Source organism: Solea solea, chromosome 6 (assembly GCF_958295425.1).
Source record: "Solea solea chromosome 6, fSolSol10.1, whole genome shotgun sequence".
Lineage (NCBI taxonomy): Eukaryota > Metazoa > Chordata > Actinopteri > Pleuronectiformes > Soleidae > Solea > Solea solea.
In genome coordinates, this window is record NC_081139.1 from 9290578 (window position 1) to 9312750 (window position 22173).

The 22173-nt window shown below is 38.2% G+C and overlaps 3 protein-coding genes across 7 annotated transcripts; all 3 read right to left on the reverse strand.

Moving 5' to 3' along the window:
* Window positions 1-58: 58 nt before the first annotated feature.
* On the reverse strand, window positions 59-18535 carry pxk (PX domain containing serine/threonine kinase). Of its 4 annotated transcripts, XM_058631559.1 has the most exons (19): window positions 18215-18533; window positions 15453-15503; window positions 14780-14827; window positions 12373-12559; window positions 11808-11885; window positions 11050-11123; window positions 10245-10319; window positions 10003-10107; window positions 9675-9776; window positions 9198-9359; window positions 8985-9102; window positions 8770-8848; window positions 8298-8346; window positions 8093-8170; window positions 7408-7494; window positions 6763-6826; window positions 6554-6613; window positions 5782-5810; window positions 3034-3173 (listed from the first exon to the last, which is right to left on the reverse strand). In XM_058631559.1, exons 1-18 carry the CDS (start codon window positions 18314-18316, stop codon window positions 5794-5796), a joined length of 1536 nt encoding a protein of 511 aa, XP_058487542.1. In that variant the 5' UTR covers window positions 18317-18533; the 3' UTR covers window positions 3034-3173; window positions 5782-5793. The 4 variants fall into 4 exon arrangements, 3 of the variants coding, with proteins under 3 accessions (XP_058487541.1, XP_058487544.1, XP_058487542.1); XM_058631558.1 differs by lacking the exon at window positions 5782-5810 and having other exon boundaries at window positions 59-3173; window positions 18215-18535; XM_058631561.1 differs by having other exon boundaries at window positions 3032-5810.
* A 497-nt stretch (window positions 18536-19032) lies between these two features.
* LOC131461429 (hydroxyacyl-thioester dehydratase type 2, mitochondrial-like) lies at window positions 19033-19891 on the reverse strand. The gene has a single exon (XM_058632683.1). It carries the CDS (start codon window positions 19889-19891, stop codon window positions 19406-19408), a length of 486 nt encoding a protein of 161 aa, XP_058488666.1. The 3' UTR covers window positions 19033-19405.
* On the reverse strand, window positions 19830-22072 carry rpp14 (ribonuclease P/MRP 14 subunit). Of its 2 annotated transcripts, none has more exons than XM_058632685.1 (6): window positions 21825-22072; window positions 21140-21249; window positions 20900-20984; window positions 20703-20779; window positions 20525-20603; window positions 19830-19969 (listed from the first exon to the last, which is right to left on the reverse strand). In XM_058632685.1, exons 2-6 carry the CDS (start codon window positions 21226-21228, stop codon window positions 19913-19915), a joined length of 387 nt encoding a protein of 128 aa, XP_058488668.1. In that variant the 5' UTR covers window positions 21229-21249; window positions 21825-22072; the 3' UTR covers window positions 19830-19912. The 2 variants fall into 2 exon arrangements, with proteins under 2 accessions (XP_058488668.1, XP_058488667.1); XM_058632684.1 differs by having other exon boundaries at window positions 21140-21267.
* Window positions 22073-22173: the final 101 nt, after the last annotated feature.

The following is a 22173-nucleotide window of genomic DNA, read 5'->3' on the forward strand; positions in this document are numbered from 1 at the left end:
TGCACAGTCATTATGGTACACTAAACCCACGAGACAAACAAATAAATAAACACTACAGTTCAATTTTACTTAAATTGTTATTATACATATTTTATTATATTCATACATACAAATATGTGCTCTGCCATACCTTACATGGTCATACACTCCGTTGGTTAAATTATTTTCCAAAACCTCAAATGGTATGGGTTAGTGTATTTAAAAACTCATAAACATAAAGAGCCAGAATGAAAGTTAAAATTTATAACCATCCACATGTTGACGACTCTCAGTTGGACGGGATTGCACAGAATAATGAAAACAAATAGTCCCAGCACAGAGTTGTGATTCAATACAAGGGCTCAAATGTTTTCAGGCTGCAGGATTCACCCGCACTCAAGACTCACAACAGGGCTGAATGTAGAGCTGGGGAAATGAGAACCAAAATAGTCAATGATTTCTTTTAAACTTGTCATTATGAAATTGAGAAAAGTGACAACATCCACTTTAGTTTCCTGTGGGCTTTGCTGTTGCAGTGTTCTTCTCTTGGCCACTTAGACAAGGCAATACCAAGGAATTGTGTTATTCTGTATCCAAAACAATGACAAGAATAGTGATCATGTTTTTCACACAGAGGTGCTTATTGTGACACAACACTGGTGTTTTGCTACTGCTGGGTCTTTACGACAGTGACCAAACAGGAACAGCTGGGGACATGAAAGTTGTCTCTTGCCTCATTAAAAATACAACTGAAAGCTAAGTTTAACTGAAAAAAACATGGCTTTCCACAGTGACAATATAGTCAACATCTAAATATTTCTTGTTTAATTAATCTACACAAAAATGTCATAGTCATGATCTTTGGACTGAGCTTGGCAAACTAGATTTAACCGTAAACTATTCATTTCTCATTTTTTTCATGACATTTTATGGTGTAAACGGCAATAAATTAACTCCAAATCAAAACACATAATGACATTGTATGTGCTAAGTGTAGAAATTCTTACCAGAGCGTCAAACATAAACACATTTGACATTATAGATTTCTATAGGCACAGGAATCCATATGGCACAATAAAATAAAAGCGTTAGCAATGACTTTAAAACACAACAGATTTAAAACAAAATCAAAACAAAACGATCATGAATCACAACAACAGGCAACTGAATTTAACCCATGAATGGACATCATGCACATTTCTGTTGAGGCAAAAGTGTTTAAAGTGTTAGTGACTAATGTTTTTGTTCGTTTGATTGTTTTTCAGACAAAATAACAAGAATTTCTTTGTTTCATGTTCTCTGGTAAAGGCATGACTGACATATTTCGTTCAACGCAGCTGATGAATGCAGGTAATTTCTATGAAAAGTGTTAAACTTTAATTTTTCAGTTCAGGCATCGCATGATAAAGAGAAGCAGGTGTCTAATCTCGAATGTTGGGGGCAAATTTGAGGACAGCCCTTGCGATCAACAATAAACTACCACACAACTACAATGTTGACAAACTACAGCTCACAAAGTCAATTGTGATTGGCTCTCTCTCTGCTGCAGTAAGTTAATTTTCAGAGAAATGAACTGAAGATGATCAGCAGTGATGTCAGGTGTATTGTTAATGATGCCACAGGAGCTGGAGGATTCAGATTCATTTCAGACCTTGAGTACAATCACAGGTGAGAGCTTTGTTCTGGGACAGAAGCCTGAAGAAAATGAAGAGCCTGAAGAGCCTCACCAGTTTGACATTACACAGAGCAACATGATTATTTCCAAAGACGATTCATTGGGAGCCACATACACCATGTTTAGCAGCCAAACCTCAACAAAACTGAACATAAAGATTTGAGAAATCTGTGCATCTCTCTTTATAGAGAGTGATTCCACTGTTTAGTCATGACATGGTTTGGGGTAAAATATTTTAAAGGATGACCACAACTTTTTTTTCTCCAATTTTCACTCAGGGTTTTAAGACTAAATTAAAAGTGCATAAATAGACGGAAAGATGCATACATTACCATTGGTAGTTGTGGTTGACTCTTTTGTAAGAAAATGCACTGCTGTTAATTTTGCTACATGCTAAGCTATTGGCTCTTGCACATTTGGTCGGAAAAAGTTAACCAGTCAGGTTGCCATTTGCTTACTGAGCTGAAAAACCGCTACAACCTCCGAGTGGTAGTTCAGACCAAACAAAACACACAGCAGAAGTGATTGTCTAGAATGAAACTAGCTGCAACAAGTACACTTCATATTCAGTCTTACTCCTAAAAAATAAATGTACATGTTCTTTAAGATTTTGAACTTGTTTCCAAACTTGTTTCCAAAGCAATACATTTATGTGTTTTCTAATATCAATATTAGGTGTAAATGATCTTGCCTTTCATGCAGCAAACTGTCACAGAGTGGTTTTGGGGCCTAGTTCCATACAGAAGTGAGTTGATGGCGATGTTTTAGCAGTGCAGCGTCTTCAGTGTTTTTTCTGAAGGTGTTCTTCATCTGAAGTGACAGAGCAGCCGAGTCCATGCTACATGTCAAAGGTTTCAAAAGAGGACAAGCAGGAGTTTGGGCCACTTTCTCTGCTGCTGCAGCACAACGTCATAATGAGTATTGGATGCAGGAAATTCAAGTTTGTCATCCAGCGGGATCAAATATCCACAGAGTGCCCAGGACAATCAACTGTGCACTTTTATATAACCAAATAATATAAATGAGAGAGCTTCAGGTGCCAAGGATTGTCAAGAGTTTTTGAAACAGCAGACTGAGGCAACTACTTCCTGACTGCCTGCCCTCTGTTCTTTCTACCCACAGCAATGGATTTTAAAAATTAAAAACAGGTAAAAGCAGAAACTTTGATACAAACTAAAATGGTACTTTCATTCACTTTCACATCTCAGGGAACAATGACATGAACCAGACTACAATACAGAACCACTGGGTCGTCATGTCGCTGTAATGATGTTTTCCAGGTCAAGGAATAATTATGGCAGTGGGCGGGGTCAGGTGACAGGTCTGCTGCGGTTGGTGGTCTCTGCCTTCTTCAGTTTACCTTTACTGAAGGTCTGGATGGAGCTCAGCAGGGCGGAACGACCTCCCCCTGCTCCATCACAGGAGGACAGAGGAGGAGGAGGACAAGATGAGGAGTCCAACGTAGGAGGGGGAGGAGGAGGAGGAGGAGGAGGGGGAGGAGGGGGAGCAGTCTGGGCTCCTGGATTATGGAGAAAAAAATGAAAGGATTGAATGAGAGAATAGCAACTGGTAACCCGCAGTGTTCTCAGGGGGTTGGTTGCACAAAGATGTGTTGGATTCATGCTGGTCTTAGTTTTACACTTCTATTAGTCTGGAGTTAATTATTAATTAATTTGTCACTGCATTTATCTCCGTAACTCCTTTCAGTTCAAAAATCTCAAACTTGCAGAGGGCGGGAATTGTGTGCCCTTTCCTATTATGTCTCCTAACATTTTCACCGCAGGTAAGTATTTATCAACTCTGACCATAAATTCAAGACAATCACCCAACAGAGAGATTTAATATCAGGGCAGTAAGCTGCACCACATTACCAAAACATTTTTACGGTCATAGACACTAGTTTTGTACCACTTTTAATAAGGCACCTTAACAAAGGGTTTGAACTAATAGCTCAATTACGTATTGGTTAATACATAATGTTTATAGATAATTTATAAGCCATTATAAGCTCCAGTTTACATGAATAAAAAGTCGTGAAATTCAATTAAGAAGTCTTTCTGTTAGTTAAAGGATAAAGATAAGATAGATAAAGGACAGGTTTTTGCTTTTTTGACAATATGGAAACCCACATATTAGCTTTTATTAAATATATTAACCATTGTAAAACTACTAGTTATAACCCATGAGCCCTTTATAAAGGGGGACTTATTATTAAGTGTAGATTTCCAAGATTTGGAGTGACACTGTTTCTCACAGTTTATCTTTGTGAAACCAGCACCTGTAGATCAGTGTCCAGGCCGAACTCAATCCAACATCAGTTCAACTCACTCTATAGTTTCTATACTCAACAGTTTTTAACACTACAGAAAACATTTGGTCAATACCAAGTACTGAGGTTCGATTCCCAACCACATTTAAGAACATGGGAGTCAAGAAGTTCAGTGCATTTGCATTTAATAATGTACAGTACTGTGCAGAAGTGTTTTTTTTTATCATCACACAATACCATACACAGGGGCTTACTGCACCATAACAACTAGAGCTGCATGATATGATGGGGGGAAAAAATCACGCTGTGATTGTTTTGACAGATGTTGCAATATAGCTCAAAACTGCTATGACTGATCATTTTTGCATTTTTATCATTTTCGTGAAGATGTTTCTGTCAGTGAATTTTTGCACCACTGTAGAATTTCACCATAATGGCCACATATTTTATTTTCATCAAATAATTGCATTGTCTTTCTATTTAAATATCTCTGATTCAATTATTTGGTGATTCATTGTGCAGCCCATACAGCCAGAGTCATAAATATCTACTTTAAGAGAGCCGTGTCTTCTAACAGAGGGTCTGATACCCACAGAGCCCTGATCTCAGTCTGGGATTTAATAAAAATGCACATATGACACAACAACTAAACCCGAAGAAGAACATTTAGAACAACTCTCCTGCCAAACCCCACGAAAACTGTATGAAACTAGAATAACTTGAGCTTTTCTAAACCCAAGTGGTGGTCACAGCAAATATTGATTTGATTTAGATTTAATTTGCTTTGTAGTTAACTGATAAATAAAAACAATTCCTGTTTGTATGTCCCTAACACTTTTGCACAGCACTGTAGTCATTAAAATGTGTTGTGTTTTCTGACTCTCTAATAGCTCTAAATACTACAGGAAACCATGAGCCTCGGTATCAGTCACTGAGCAGAAGAAATATAAAAGTGATCCAAAATCCAATAACATCTAACTTCAACTCAACATCATCCACACATTTTGGACTGATGTGAATGCAGATTCCTGTTGATGAAGAGTGAACTGATGGTGGTTTGAACATGAACCTGGTGCATCTCTTTCAGCTGTGCCATTTTGCATTGAAAACTGAATAAAACCCAGGAATTGCAAGCAGAAAAGAAAAGAAATCTCAGTGGGTCCAAATAAGTAGCTGAGGCCAAAAGCAGTGACTAGAGACCGCAGACTCATCTCCTCTCTGACAACACAGCTACATATTTAAAATCTACCATCACTCTAATAGATGGTATCCAAACCTGGAGACAGAAGACAGTCAGCAGGTAAAAACACATTTTCTGTGCAATAAGAAATTATTTATTTATTTAATTTATAATTTAACGAATACATGACGACTAATATCTGCCATGTCCACAGTTAGATAACCTATGTGTACAAAAGAGATTGATATTTCACAGACTGTAGTATTTGAAAGAAGTACTTCTATGTTTTCTGATTAAAAACTGAATATTTGACATGTCTTTACAGAGACATCCCACCCCAAACAAATAAAATACCAACAGACAGACAAAAGACAAAGATAAACAGACATGCTAATATCTACTGACTGACACCACACAGAGACAGAAGTGACAGATCACAATCTCCAATGAGAACAAGAGGTCTGAATCAGGGAGGAGCAGGACTGATGTCTGATGTTTGGAAATCATTGCAGATTGTGAGGTTTTAGTAAAGATGTTCAAACACCCAGTTCCATTGTGTCCTTGTTTTTATATGATATACTAATAAAAGCAGGCCTTCGTGACCTGGAGCCTGGGTGTACAACAGCTTTAAAAACCACCAGAGGCCTTTGTCAACATTATTATTGACTTTTACTTTACCCAGTGACATGGTCAGAATGGAGCATGCTCTACGGTGGAGACAGCAGAGGAAGAAGAGAGAGACACAAATGACAGTTATCTGTTTCGTGGACCAATTAGCATTTACACCAGTATTAAAGGAGAAAAGAGAAGGAATAAGGAACGGAGGAGACAATAATACCAGGGAAGGAAACGGTCACATTTGTACTTTCACTCAGCCCATGGCATTTTTTTTGACGGTAAGAAAAATAGAATATTGCCAGCAGACACACTTTAAAATAGAAAAATCTTATCTCCGTTTCCCATCCTGCATTCAACTGCCTACAGACATAACAACATCAGTAAGACACGCTGCTGCTGCTGCTGCAAAAGAGACTACACCTGTCATGATGAGAGAAACGGTGAAGAGACAGACAGGCAGATTTAGTCAATGATTTCATGAACACACAAGCAAATTTTAGATGAAAGAATGCAATTTGATTTCAGATCAGTGTCTAAGTACGTTTTCACACCATGGATTAGTTTTCTTGCCAGTCTTTACAATAGTTTCCTAAACAGAGAGAGAGACAGACAGATCGGTGGGAGAGGAGGAAGAGAGACAAATGGAACAACAAACACATGGGAGGACAGACAGACAGTTAACTAGATAGACAGACAATAAGTCAGACATACGGAAGGACAACAGACTGACAGTTTAAAGGGCAGATCAAAGGACAGACAGACAGACAGACAGACAGTTACAAAGACAGAGACAGAAATACACAGAAAGAAAGAAAAAGACAGAAAGGAATACCTGTGGTGGACGGGGGGGTGGGGGAAGATGGGCATGTGGGAGGGGAACTGGCTCCAGAACCTGAAGATTCAAACAAAAGCAGAATTTAATCACAATCACTACCTTAATACACATATTTGTTGATAATCATTGCTCTATGGAGCAATATTACCATGAGTAAGAGTTCATTTTAATGAAATCTTGCTGCATAACAGCTACAATAGACCTACCAGAATTATTGTTGTTTCTGATGGAGCCGTCTTCTTCATTTTCATAAGCTGACTGTCTTGACTTCTGCAAAGACATAAGCAAAACATTATTTCAGACACACAATGTAATTTCCTGTTGCCTGAAGACCTTTTAATATCTTGTTCACTTGTTGAGTTAACTCTTTTGGGGTTCAAAAAAGATTGAAATGTAAAATAATTACAGCTTACAAACCAAATTGAAAGTCTAGTACTATAATTGTAAGTGCAACGTTCTATGTATTTTCTCTCCATTTCTGATTTCTTGGTTTTTCCTTGTATTGTACAGGATAAGCAAAAATAAAAAATAAGCCACAACCTTGAGCCTATTCCTTTTTGGTTATTGGTAATTGAGTTAAATGTTTGCTTTTTATATGAATGCAACCGAAATAAAGATATTTATTCATTCATTCATTCATTGAAAGCCTGGCCTTCTATGTGAACCCAAATCTTACACTGTATAAATTTTTTTAGTCTTTCTGAACAAGGTTTTGTCATTATTCCAAGATAAACTGGTGACGACTGTCAAGAGTACAGAGGAGATATGAACTAGTATACACAGTATATAGTAAATCTAAATGCCTTGTCAAAACAACGATCTTAGTCATAGAGGTTGTGTGTGTTGCCCACCTTCCTCGCCAGAATCTTCCTCCTCTTCCTCTCTTCCTCTGAGCCGTGGTGAGACTGAGCTCTGGTTAGCCTTCTGTGCTGGTGTAGCTTCAATCAAACATTCATACACAGTGTTACCCTCCATACAAATAACACACTTCATATTTACATTCACAAGTTACAAGTTACAGGGTGCATGGTGCAATATTTTTGCACCATTTTGCAAAACTAAGACACTACTTTACTTGACTAAGATCATCAGAATATAAGAAACCATTTAGACTATAGGAAATAAGTGACCTTCAAAATTACCAAAACAATTTGCATGAACATAAGTACTCTTCACATTTGTCTGTAAGCGGTACACTTTTCCACAATGAACACTTCAACATCAACTTTTAGTTATTATCGAATTATCTTCCTTCAGTTCATGCAGAGCTCAATCCAAGTCATTTTAAAATAATTCCACATTCATGTCACCACTTGGTGTGGAAAAACTATGTTGCAATGTTTTCTGCATCTGTCTTTTCCTAAGAGACGGCTAAAATTCCTGACTGAGTCAACATTAGGTCCACCTTATCTAGAAAGTCACTGTTGATGTAGCCTTGCAGAAGGGACATAACCCAAACTTTTTCAGTCAAGCCGTTTAATGGTATAAAACAGGGAAAGTTAAAAAATGAATTCAAAGATGGTAAATGAGACGCACTACTCTCTGCTCCTCCTGAAGCCTTTTTTCAAGGCCCTCCTTTGCCGTCTTCAAGGCCTCCTTCAGCCTACTGGGAACCTAGAAAATTAAACACGTTCAGACATTCCTTCTTTTTTTTTTTACATCTGTGTTTCAATTTTGTTTGCCTTATAAACAAACACCAGCAAATCAGTATGGTCAAATAATATCACACTGAGCCACTCACCTTTATTTGGAGTTTATCTGACTGTTGGAGCTTGACATCACTGAACAGCCTGCAAAACACAATCCAGGAAATTGATTGCATGATACTACGGAGTGATTACTGTTTTCTTTGTTGACTAGTAGTAGTTTTAAAGATTGTATTTCTTATTTTTTTGAACCCGGCATAATAATCAATAATCAATTACTGTATATACATGCACACATACGATCAGTCCATCTATGTCCCAGTCTATACGCTTCATTGCAACTTGAGCATGCAACACAATTATGCAGATACACAAAGTATAATTTGAGCTTTAGTAATGATAAAAGACCGCTGTGAAATGAACAAAGTTTGAGATTAAGCCAATGTAAGGCGGATGTGATTTTGAGTTTTGCTGCTGGAACACACTTGACAACATCAAATGTGTTGTTGTGTGTCTGTAAATGTATACTTCAATGTTCCTCTGAGGACACATCATCTGTGAACTCACGGTGTCTGGATGAGCTGCGACACTGTGGGCATCCCACTCTTACAGGCTTCTGTGGACAGAATGGACTGCAGCACAGACACTGAACACAAAACACAAAATCAACAGAGCACACCGCTGTACAGATACAGTTTAATAGATTCAGCTAAACATGTGCGAAAGAGGCTGCATGACAGGATTTGTGTATGTTTGAAGTGTGTTGGTGTGCATGAACGCACCCACAGTTGTGTAGGGGACAGGGGGGTATTGATCAACAGGAACACTGTCTGGCGGTCGACCATATGTCATCTCGAATAGTATGTGTCCAAAGCAGAAGACGTCGATGCTTTCTGTGGTCTGCGGGTAGAAACACATGTTTTCCGTATCATACATGTTCATGCTGACAAACAAACACAAACTACTTAAATTGAGTTTGGACAGAGTTTACATACATTGATCTTCCTTAGCTGGGTGAAGCTGGGTCGCAACACAGACGGAACTCCCAGCATGCCATTTTCCACGTCCATCAGTTGACACACGCCATTGTCCACAATGACATTGGATGCATGCAGGTGACCAAAATAGACACTGCCATCATGGAGGAGCTTTAGACCCTGCACACATAAACACACAAAAAAAGCCTTAAGAGCCCGATATGGTCCAGTGTGTTGTATCTAGTACAGTTTATTTGTAGAAATTCAATATACCACCCATAAGTAACACATTTCCAGTGTGTTTGCCAGTTTAAAACTGACTACATCAATGAAACATCCTTTATGGTATTCAAAAGCCACTATAATTTTCTGACATGAAAAGAGTGGGCGGAGGAGTCCTGTGACTGATACAGTCGGAAATCTCACCATTAGATATCACTAATTCTTAGTCATTGGACATTTAGAACAAATTTTTGTGTAAGTGCGTGTGTGTACCTCCAGGATCTGACGGCCATACAGTTTGATCTGCGGCAGTTCAAGACCCTGACTCTTCTTTGGGTTACAGTACTTCTTCAGGTAACTCTCTCTGGGCTTTGCCTGAAGAAAAGTAGAAGTGAACAGAGTTTTACTGGAACTACTTTCATGAATGCAGATACATCTCATCACCAAAAACACGTCTTGAGTGAAATGATACTAATAGAAATCAAATTCACCCTTTCACACAGATTAATCTATGTGCATTTGAGCTACTGTCGTAAGTTGTGTGTGCTGTGGAAATGGTTGTTTTTCAGTCATCCAACACAAACACACGTGTGCAGTTTACCTTACAGATGTGGTCTCTCAGAGAGCCTTTCTCACTGAACGGCCGGATGAGCAGAGCTGAAGACTCACTGGTGCTGGAGAACAACAGCGGACAGAGATACGGTGTCTACAGAGGAAGAGGAGTTTACTCGCTATTAACATTCATAGTAAAATCAACATAATTTAAAGGAGATAATGTTATGCCAAACAAATGAAGCCACAACAAATGATACTATTGCACATATAAACCCAGTGTTTACGTACAGAGAGGTTGGTAAACAGCTTCATGGCTGACTGCAGGTCTTTGTCCGACAGAAATTTATCAGGACCCAGGTCCACCTACAAACACATACACAAATCTGAGGACTACACTTCAAAGAGTTTTAAAGGACATGTTTTCATGTTTGGAGAGGAAGTGAAATGTGATCATGTAAATGTTTTCCTCAAATTTATTTAAGAAAAGCTTGAGCAACAGACAATTACGAGGCTTTGAGAAATATTCTCCAGTACATCCGGTTTAATGTTCTAAAGGAATTCATTCATATCTATTTTGAGTTCAACAGACATTCTCAGCATAAACAAATCAAAGTCACCTGATCACACTTTAATCTGAATGTTTGAAGACTTATTTTTTCTGCTTCTATTTGATGTTTGTGATCAAATGATATTTGATATGACAAACTGACAAAAAAATTAAGTTTTGAGAAAAAAAGGCTCTTGGAAGAAAGTGATAACTGTCAAACATTTTTGGCTCAAAATATATATATATAAATAAAAAATATATTATAAAAATCTAATGAATTCCACAAGACAAATAAGGACAAAAAAGAGTTTCCTTTGAATGCTCTGTTCTGCACTGATGACTTGTTTGACATCAATATGCATAACTATGTTTCAAATGTGTTCTCTTTCTCCTCAATCGGTGGGAAAAGACAGAGGGGTAAGGACAGAGAGGAAGTGTCCATCATCCACACAACACAGACTGAACACTGCGGCACTAACATCCCAAAGGGATTAATAAAGTTTCTCTCTAATCTGATCTAACCACCTTTCTTTGTATTGTACTCACCCAGCTCAGCAGATACCTCTCTTTGGGCTGTTCTTTATTCTTGATTAAAAAATATTTCTTCCTTATCCTCCAGCCTGAAAAATAGAGAGCATGTTACTTTAGCCAAAGAGTCAAGCATTGTGTAATATTTAATAAAACCTATTTAAGTTATTAAAATACACTGCACTCTATTGCATAAGTGGCCAACATAACTCTATGTGTCTCTGTAAAGTTATTTCAGGATTCTGCAGAAAATTGACCAGAACAAGCCAGATAATTCTATTGGTCCAGAAGTAAAAAAGAGACCACAGCAGCAGGATGAAGGTTTGACAGATTATCTGCAGGTTTCACAACGCCACAGAAACATCAATCAGTGTGTTTACATGTACTCTAACCATTAGATTATACATGTGTTGTCAATTTCAGCTGGCATGTGAATACCATCCCAGTTTGAGGCCAGAGGGACTGAAAGATAGACTGGTTTCTTTGATTTGATTAAACACCGTCACAGAGTGTACTGATTTCAATCTGTCACTATCACTAATGTTTAATTTGTTTCTTGCTACTTTGATTGTTGTTGTTTTTTTAAAATCCTTGCTTCTGTAGCACTTTTTTTTTAGAATATAAAGTGCCCTACAAATAAAATGTGTTATTATTATTATTATTATGATAATGAATGTATAAGGACATATGAACACTACAAAATATGAATGAGGATTTAACATAAGAACGACATGCAGTATTTTTCCCATGTAAGTGAATGTCACTCAAGTTCTTACCAATGTCTCTGAGTGGCTCAAGCACCTCCCACTTCAGGTTTGACCTGAAGTACATGGAGACCTGCTGCAGGGCGATCTCTGAAAGAAAGAGGAAAAAAAACCCTCTTGGTTTAGGTTTCCATAACTTCCATTTGCATATATCATATTTTAAAAAAGGAACGGATTAACTAGTTGCTTCAAGGAGCTCACTTAAATGACAACTCATATCACAATGGTGATTATACAGTAAGGAAAATATAACGAACATTGTATTGAATTATGATTGATATGAATGTAATGAAAGAATCCCATTTTGTTTTCAAATGTATTAATGACCAAGAAAGAAATTTATTGTATCTGACATCAAGAAAAAGTGTTGCAACATCTTTAAGAGCCTTTAAAATTTTGACAGAAAAGAAGAATTATAATGTAATGTAATGTAATATAATATATAAACAATACTATTTATACAATATTTGCTTTTCACAGTAGACACTAAAATGCCCATAATCACTGGTATATGTAGTAATATACAGTATATAATATCATTTTTCTAAAAGAAAAGAATGATAATGAGGGAAAAAACCTGTGTAGTTGGCACAATAGTTGTTGGGGTCCAGGAACTTCTTGACAGTCAGGGAGCTGGAAAGCAGTGGATGCTGGGTAATGGAGTCCAGATAGGCCTGCAGTCCTCTCTGCCTCTCTGCTATGAACTCCCTGTCCATGTTTCCAATCAGCTTCTTAGGAGGAAGAGGGAGACTGATGCCACAAACCTGAACAGAAAGAGAGAGGAACTGGTCAAACTTTGATCTACACACAACTAAATTAATTCTGAAACACTGATGTTTTCTGTGTGTTTCAACTACAGAGTAAAACTCAAATTGAAAAAAGAAAGAAAGAAACACACAGACAGCAAACCACATGGACTGATACACTTTGAGTAGCAGTCGTATCATTTAGTGTGTGCCCTTGTTCTACCCTCTCACCCCATCTCAAATCTTTCATTCTCACCATCTAAAAAAAACAAACAGGCCAAAAAATAAATACTTTAAGATATGGGGCTGATGAGAGGTCAGGACCGGTGGGTGAGCCGGACAGGAAATGAGCAGACAAAACCTCAGCAGAAAAACTGCCAACATCCTGTTTTCCAGGAACGATGTGCTCTGGACATAAGACGAGTCACATCCAGAACAATCTGAGAAAAAAACAAACCCACAGATCAGCTCCAGGCTGGTGCAATGCTGTCCCACTAGATTTAAAATCTATCGCAAATCCATTTGACTCACTGGGTAAATCTTAAACTGAACTAATTTTAATTCCATATCACTGCTGTCAATGTTTTTACACCAGCTTACACCAACGATTTACAGCCTCTGCTCACAAGTGACTGACGTCCACAATTATGAGTGAGTATTTTCATCTCCAAGCTTCTCTGATTGTGTCTTTTGAAGGACAAATGATAAAACTGTTTGACATTAAAACTGTCAAAAAATAAAACTTGTACTGTGGCATGGTTGCGCAGTGGTTAGTACTGTTGCCTCACAGCAAGAAGGTGCTGGGTTCAATTCCTGGTCTGGGACCTTTCTGTGTGGAGTTTGCATGTTCTTCCCATGTCTGCGTGGGTTTCCCCCGGGCTCTCCGGTTTCCTCCCACCATCAAAACGTGTTAGAATGTTAGTTACATTTGGTCAGGTTGGTCCCTTGTGGCGGCGCGCTCAGTCGCAGCGGCTCTGATCAACCCTCCATCTGACCTTGACATTTCGTTGTGCAATACCAGTTGTTGTTGTTGTATAATGACAAATAAAGATGCTTTCCTTTCCTTACTGCATTAATACATGTGACTAATCAATAGTTAACTTAGGGCTTAGATTTTACTGCAGTATGTGTTAAGTGTGAACATAACACTGTTTCAGCCAATGCCTCATGAGGCTTTGATGGATATAACTGAACCTTTATTATTTTGAAATAATATTTTGATTTATATTCTCATTGAGTTATTTCCCAGACCTACTCTGAGCACCATCAGTGCCAAATGTAATGGCTATTCATAGAGGCAATATGGAACGAAGCAGTGGACTGACTGAACCAATGCTGTCATTCTCAAGAGCATCATGGCTAATAATTAATCACATGATGAGTCACATCTCCACAAGGGGATGTGCTGAATCAGTGCACAGAAGCTTTTAGAGCAGATTCTAGCCAAGAGGTGAAGCTTTTTGTGCCCATGCAGTGCAACTTTAAAATGGACATCTACACAGTGCAGATATGATCACAGCCAAGGCCTCTGACGAAACAACCGCAAATCCCCAGTGTGTTGTAATCTGATATCATTTCACAAACACAAAGGAACAAGATAAGGCTGTTGTGTGTGTCAGTTAGTGTGTAAACGTAGATCATGAGATTTCTAGACTTGTTATCAGACTGCAGTTTTTATACACTAGGTACCAATTTGCTACTTGTACATGCTCTAAAGCAGACTGCCACCTTTTAAAAGCGTTAGTATAATGTAAATATTTCCTATACTAGTGTATTAATTAACAAAAAAGGATACTTATAATACATAGTTTTATTACTTTATTATTATAATTGAAGACAATAAAAAAATCCCACTGAAACAAAAACAAAAAATTCACACAAATTGTTATCTAAATAAAATGGTAAATGGTTTTGTATTTATATAGCGCTTTTCTAGTCTTGACCACTCAAAGCTGCTTTACACTACAGTTTTGCCATTCACCCACTCACTTAGACTTTCATACAGCACATCAATGTGTAGCACATTTCCCAACACTCATCTTTCAGACCCATTCACAGAAGCAACGTGGGGTTAAGTGTCTTGCCCAAGGACACATCTGCATGAGCAGTAGCGGAGCTCGGGGGAAAAAACTAAAACTAGCTGCAGTTTTCAGGTCAATTATAAAGGATCCCAAAATGTACAAATCTCATAAATGTCATCAAAGCACTTGATGTTTGTGAGAAACAGTTTAAACTCACCATCAAGCTGCTGTTGAGAACATCAAAGTCACTGTAGCGGCGAACCACCTGCAACACACGCACAGTATATGCCACTGTGAGTCACAGACAAAAGGACTGAAATTTGTCAGTTCATCTCCTCACACATTTTTGTAAATCGGACATCTTTAGGTTTAAATACACTTTCACTTACTTGAAAGCAGGGATTAACATAAAGTGAACAAAACCATATACTGTACGTAAGGAATACAAGGCTATGTATCTCTAATTTTAGGTCTAAATTATCTATTTTGTCCAGATAGTAGCTCTCTGGGTTCTCAACATTACACAGATATTATCCATCAGATTTATTAATTTATCAACATCAAGTATATCCCTGTAAATGACTGGTGCAAACAGCTTATTGCACCCCATAGTGACATCAGGTGACCGCCATATGAGGACATTAAATTAACTAATATTATGATGAGAGACAAAGTCCACTTTAGGCCGAGGTTGGGGATGTTGGATGAAGAAAACACTGGACTAACACAGAAGACCACCGTTTGTGTCCTGTGTTAAACCTGATCATTATTGTTGCTTCTTTTATCCAAGGTCCACACATTTTAACATTTTAAATGTTTGTATAACCATGACGTTGACGAATATGCCTGAAAACAACACACCAACACGTCCGTTGTGATTAGTTATTTACCTGCCAGCTGTTGTCTGCAGACACGCCCCTCTGGACTCTGATGATGTACTCCTGAGAGACACAGAGGACAAGGCCATTTAAATATGCTATAAAATAAATAATGCCATAATGACAAAAAAAATGGAAAAGAAATAACAATAAACAACTGGTTGGTCTGTTCCACGGGCTTTATTGTTATGAAAAGAAAATAATAATTATCTGTGAAAGGGAATGATATAGTAAGATTGCTAAGTAAGTGCTTGCGGCGCAATGCATTCTAGTGAGAACTCTAGGGAGTTCTGACTAGTATGCCTTGCAGCTGTAGGCACTAATTAAATAAAAAACACATTTAACGGATGAAAAAGGCCTTGGTACATGACATGAAATTGACAGTTTCATGAAAGAATTTTTTTTTAATTTTAATTTTAATTAAAGGTTTTAATTTCCCATGGATTAAGTCAAAACATAACACAAAATAAAACACAAAACAAATTAGTTATTTCAAAAGATTGTAATAATACTGTCGAGAATACAGTTTGAGAAAAAAAAGCTTACCTTGAGACAAATAAAGTTGTGAAATACCAGAAAATGAATACTGTGAAGATGATTTATTTATCTATGTATTTATTTCAATTGAAATAAAGACAATGATGTTTCATTAGTGTTTACATAAGAATAACAGACAGATAAATAATGATACATTTCTCTCTGCAACACTGAGCAACTGGGCCCAATTCATTCAAACTACCAGGAACAGTCACAAGTAATTTATTAGCATCTATTAAGTTTAATAAATCTATTATATTAATTACTTCCCATTCAGCAAATGGCTGGAAGGATAAAAATAAACCACATGGCTGTTCAAAGATCATTAAAACATATAAAGTATAAACAAGTTTGGTTGTTTAAGGGTGGCACCAAGGCCAAGGAATTTAATTTCAGGTGTGCTTCCTTTCCCTTTCATTTTCTAATAACTGTCTGATCTTAGACCTATAACCGTCATCTAATCCCTGCACATACTGTAATCCAGCATCCATTCATGTGAGCAGAGCAGCTTCACCAACACACAAGACCCATAATTTTAAACAGCTGAAGTACTGACATCACTTCCTGCCAAGCTTATATCGATCTTTCTCTAACCAGCACCAGTCTTTGACATGTGGGGGTTGTTAAAACCAGGAATGTTATCAAATGGGATGCAGCAACAATCTTTAAAATACAACTCAATATCATATAATCAAATATGCTGCTACATTCATTACAAGCTGCAAACTGAGTTTCAGTTCTGCAGAAATCCCAGATCTCATCTTACTTAGCTATTAAGATTATACAGTCTGAGGAAAATCTGATCTCCCAAATTGAGATAGGGAAAACCCAGATTAAATCACCACAGTTTCATGACACTTTATGCACTGTTTTGGCCTCCTTCCACTGACTATGTGACCTTTTAACTTTCAATTCAGGTTGAATCTGGGCTATCAATTGTTTTTTAGCATATAATTTTTTTTAACTAATGTTACAAATAACATTAAACTAAATAAACTGAAGTGCTCACTCTCACTAGAGCTATATGTCGCAATGTGTGATTTTGCAAATAGTCTGTATTTTGCAATATCGTGATAATATCGTATTGTGACTTACATTTTATTTATATTTAATTATATCGTGGTGTCTGGGGATAGGAGTTAGTACAATTCAGTTCAGTACATTTTAACAGCACAGCAGTTCAATGCATTAATTGATTTCCCGTTATTGACAAAATGTTCATAGTTGCTTAACTGGTGTTTAAATGTATGGAACATTTATATACATTTTCCATCCTGGGTATTTAGTGATATTATGGTGGTTTTGGAGATGCAAAGCTAAGTGGCTAGCTCAGCTGATCACACCTGACCGTCTACAACAACCACGTCACATGTGTTCAATATCGGACACACTGTAATTTCTCATGCGAACATTAATACGACGTTATAACCAGGTAAGGGTTTTGTTTATATACTGTAAACAAGGGTTCAAACTGTAAGTGTACATGACATTGATCGTTAACGTGACCTTGTTGGCAACTCTGCTCGCCAACTTAAAAATACCTATTCATATTTGTTTATTTTGGCAGACGATTCCATTATGGACAAACATCTTACAAAACACACAGATATATTAACAATTTATGCAATTCGGCATCATTAAATTACAGAAAGCTACACTTAATTCAATGAAATCCCAAATTCTGCAAGAAGCAGTGGATCCGAGTAAATGTTGGAGGTGATGCAAGACTCACTTTTTAAACGCCCATTTGTTAAATGCGGCGTGAATGTATCACTATGATTATAATATATAAAGCTAATACAAAAAGATTATCGAGGTTTACAGTTATAGAATCGGATGCTAGTCTTTGCTGACTCCGAGAAAAGCTTTCAGGAAATTGCCTAATCTGTGACAGCCCGGGTCAGCTGCCTGCCTGTCCGTCCGACACGACAAATCTAAATATGACCAAGACAGAGGGAGACAGTCTGCAAGAACGATTAGGTACACTCACCTGCAGTTAAAGTAATAAAACAGCATTACTAGAAAGTAGACGAAATTAAGCTTCTACAACTGTGTCCGATAATGGAACTGGTGACGCAGCGTAAAGGCTGAAACGCCCCCCTTTAAAATAAAACTTGTTTTTTAACAGGCATCAGTTTGTTCGCCCACAATGAAAGCACCGATTAAGGCGCAAACAGCTAAATCCTCTGGTGCTGCACTTACCAGCTAAGTGATGTTTATTTCCAGTAAACACTCACCGTGTGGGATTGCAGGTTCTGGCTGGCTTCGATCACCGCCGTCAGGGGGACCGTGTCGTCCAGCAGCGGTTTACCGGGGGATGGCTTCTCCAGGAAAGACATCCCGGTGAACGAGCGTTTACAAGTGACCTGTACGTCTGACTGTCACTAACTGGAGTCACCGGGTAAACGATGAGGCGGAGACCTGCTGGGCGGAGGAGGCACAACAACACCCCAGGAGGAACGAACTAGCCCTTAGCTTAGCCTCACTGTAACCAGGAAGCGCCTCTCGACGTTAGACTGCTTTGCTGTCATTGCTGCGAGAGGGAAAGGGATCATTACCGCCCCCCTTCGGACAGGAGAAGCTGATCAAAGTTTAGACAGAAAAACGTATGTGTTATTCATACATATTATGTTGTATAATACATATATATGTATGTATAATACTGTTCATGAGCACTTCATACATATTGTGTATGTATAATACATAATATGTATGTATATAATATATGTTTACATCATTTACATCATAAAACAAACTACAATTACAAAACTCAGTTTCTCACAAGGTCAATACACTGCCCGATCTTTGCGAGATTACATTTTTTAGACAATCATGAATCCAGGTCTGTATCAGCATCAAAGTCTAATATTTTTTATCATCTGGAAATAACCTGCATTCCAGAAAATGCTAAATCTCTGTGGTGCACAGTTGGACAGACATGTCTGATCACATTTGTGAAAAAAGCATCACTGGGTGGTTTGAGAAATGTGAAATTTACCAAAGTAGAAACAATGACGATAAAATGAAGACGGAAGAAACACCACAGAAACATGAGTTCATGTAACAAATCTATCAATAACTTTGCAGTTTTATTGCACATGTTAAACAAGACAGAGCGGAGCTAAGAAAGTTCAAACATGCTCACACACCAATAGATATCAAACTTATCAGCATCTCGCTGGTAACTGTTCATGAACACTTCTAATCAGTGTTCAGCACACGAATACAAAAATGAAGAAAACTGCAAGAAATCAACATGGAGCCAATTCTACTGTGAAGAAAGCCTCTGCAAAGGAAATCCAACATCTTTCAGGAAATACAAAGCTACAGTGTGTTTGGTGGCAGCCATTTCTTATCAGTGAACCTATCGCAACATGTGCTTTGTTTACTTCCAGGGTGCTGTGACCTTTGACTTCTGTCCTCACCTCTCATTCCCTGTTCTGCTGATCCTCTGGCATCATCACCATCACATCTCCCTCCATTACCACTTTGTCCTTGACCGAGCACTTCACGCCAATCAGGGCAAAGGACATCTTGATCCTGAGGACCTCAGCTTCAGCCAGTACCTCCTCACCAATGTACAGTGGCGCAGGGAAGCGGATCTCCTGGTGCAGGAAAACACAGCCACGGCCAGGCATCCTGGTGCCCAGCACAGCCGAGATCAGGCCATTGATGAGGACACCGTGGACAATGGGTGTTTCGAATGAGGTGGTGCTGGCATAGGCTGGGTCCAGGTGGAGGGGGTTGGTGTCGCCTGTCAGCTCCGCAAACAGCTCCACATCTTTAGAAGAGAAGGATTTAGTGAGGGAAGCTTGCTGGCCGATGTGGAGCGGCCGATGGAGTGGAGCTGCTGCTGTGACAGTAGAGAGGCAGAGCAGCGGTTGGTTAAAGACACGCCTCCATATTAAATTCATCCTGGAAACAACACTCCTCCTTCAGTCCAGGTGCAGCTCTCGACTGTTTCCCGTCAGTGCCAGCAGGAACGGAGACACCTGAAAACAACATAAAAAAACAAACAAACATCAACCCAAGAGATTATCTTTAAAATACATCAGAATTTGAAATCATGAAATTATATGTATTTAAATAATTGCATGCATTTACTGTCATTATGTTATATTAATACAAGCTTGGATAGCAGTGCAGTCAGAAACTGGGTGAGGTGAGAGAGAGAGGCTAGAGATATCAGCTGTTTCCATATGTTCTCAGCCCTTTTTGAGGAAAAAAATAATTCAAAAATTCAAACAATATTGACCACTTTGCCAGTTTTTGTGCTCTACTCTAACATGTATGGAACTGTGACTATCCCATGACATCAACATTAGCAAACGGAGGCAAATAGATACAGATGGATGAGATTTTTTACCATTATTATTTCCAATTATTGAATTATTGATCAGCACCTGTTCATGTTTTTAAGAAATATAATAGCGCGTCTAAGAATCAAGTTTTTTTTCCCCCACTAACACTTAGATGAATCATATTAATGAACTGATACAAAAAAAAAAGCACTCAATGAAACCCCTTTAGAATGACTGTCTGCTGACCTGCAGCACTCTGAAGGCACAGGCCTGGTTCTGGTAGGAACCCAGCAGAGTCAGGGAGCTCCACAGCTTCACCAAACCCCTAGAAATACAGACACACAAAAAACATAATATAGTCTTGTTCAGTCCATTGCCAGTAGCAGGTAAAAAAATTTTCTGCTGACCTGATTGTGATGCTCACCTGCTGTAAACACGCAAAAGTGCAGTGAGGGTGTCTTCGTCATACTTCAACAGGTCAAAAGATAAAGCTGCTCCCACCTAAGACACACATATAATCATATGAAAACAAAACGGCCGCTTCACCACAAGGGGTGTTATTCTGTCATCTTAGCTGCTGTTTGGAAAGGTAAGTTAAAATATTCCATTAAAAGATTGTACCTCTCCATAAAGGTTTTTCAGGCCTGTGATGATGAAGTGCTTCAGTTCTACTGCACTCAGTCTGGTGAGCTCATCCTCAAGAACACTAAAAACACAAATATACAAATTATTTGTTAAGAAATAATACACAAGTGCCTATTTATATTGTTTTACAAACACAAACCTAATAAAAAACATTTTTAAATGTTCATTCAGTAAAGGCAGTGTCAAAAATTAAAAGGGGGGTTTACAGCAACTCACAGGCAGACTTTCAAGTAGTGGTAAGGTGAGCTGTTCTTCAGGACAACCCGTTGGTAAACACCAGATCCGTCCTTCTCATCAACATTCATGATATAAAAGCATCAGCTGACCTAGGAAAATACAAACCACTAAATAAATACAAGAGACATTAGTTCAATATGGCATTAAATGTCAGGTCTGCATTTATTTTTGAGGGGTTCCTGTGTATGTGTCCCCAACATATAACTAATTGTAAATAAATAAATAAATAAACAAAAACGTTAAAACTCCCCATAACTGGGGTGTGGCACATACGGCTATAAAAGAGGAGTAGCAACAATTTATAGTGTCATTTTCTGGTCAAACCGCATCAATATGTAACAAGATAAAGTTAGAATCACTGTAAGAAAGTAAACCCAGACTGCGTCACATGGTGGATACACAGCTCCTCTTTCTCTATTTTCCATGTACTCGTTACATCAGTGGTTAAGTTTGGTGTCACTCAATTCAATTTATTTGTATTTGTATAACATCAAATCACAACATATCTCGTGATTTGTTTACTTGGTCAAGAACTGTAATTTTCTCTACATTAGAATGATTGTTATGCATGTTGTTAAGGGACAGTGTTTATTGCATTTCAGACACACCGTGTTATGTTTTGTTACAGCACCTAAACGAGCCACTAAAAACAAACGTAACCTACCTTGTGTCACGTGTTTGTAGCACCTGAAGCTAAACTAGCTAACAAACAGGTCAAAACGGTCAAACCGTTATGTGAACTAATAAACAACCCTGGCTCTATCTGTAGTGATGTTAGAAAAAAAACAGGCGAACAAAGGGTCGCACGTTTTAACTATTTTTAACCAACACGAGAGGTATTTCCCGCACTATCTGCCCCGACATATAGGTAGCCCCTATGGGTAGCCCTTCTTCTTTATTTTAAAGGTGCGTGGCACCAAGAGCGCATTAGCGCCACCTCCTGCTTCGGAGTGTGTCTGTTAACGTCCCTTTTCCTGCATTCTTGAGATCCAGCAGACACAAGTCTATCTCTG

Bases quoted from the DNA above. Each gene is read 5' to 3' on its own strand.
- rpp14 (XM_058632685.1), bottom strand. From the start codon at position 21,228: ATGAATGTTGATGAGAAGGACGGATCTGGTGTTTACCAACGGGTTGTC. The intron at 20,985-21,139 runs GTGAGTTGCTGT...TTGTGTTTTTAG, and splicing joins CACTACTTGAAAGTCTGCCT to TGTTCTTGAGGATGAGCTCA. The intron at 20,604-20,702 runs GTGAGCATCACA...CTGTATTTCTAG, and splicing joins CTTTTGCGTGTTTACAGCAG to GGGTTTGGTGAAGCTGTGGA.
- LOC131461429 (XM_058632683.1), bottom strand. From the start codon at position 19,891: ATGAATTTAATATGGAGGCGTGTCTTTAACCAACCGCTGCTCTGCCTC.
- pxk (XM_058631558.1), bottom strand. From the start codon at position 18,316: ATGTCTTTCCTGGAGAAGCCATCCCCCGGTAAACCGCTGCTGGACGAC. The intron at 14,828-15,452 runs GTAAATAACTAA...CGTGTGTTGCAG, and splicing joins CTGCAGACAACAGCTGGCAG to GTGGTTCGCCGCTACAGTGA. The intron at 6,827-7,407 runs GTGGGCAACACA...ATGTCTTTGCAG, and splicing joins GGAAGATTCTGGCGAGGAAG to AAGTCAAGACAGTCAGCTTA.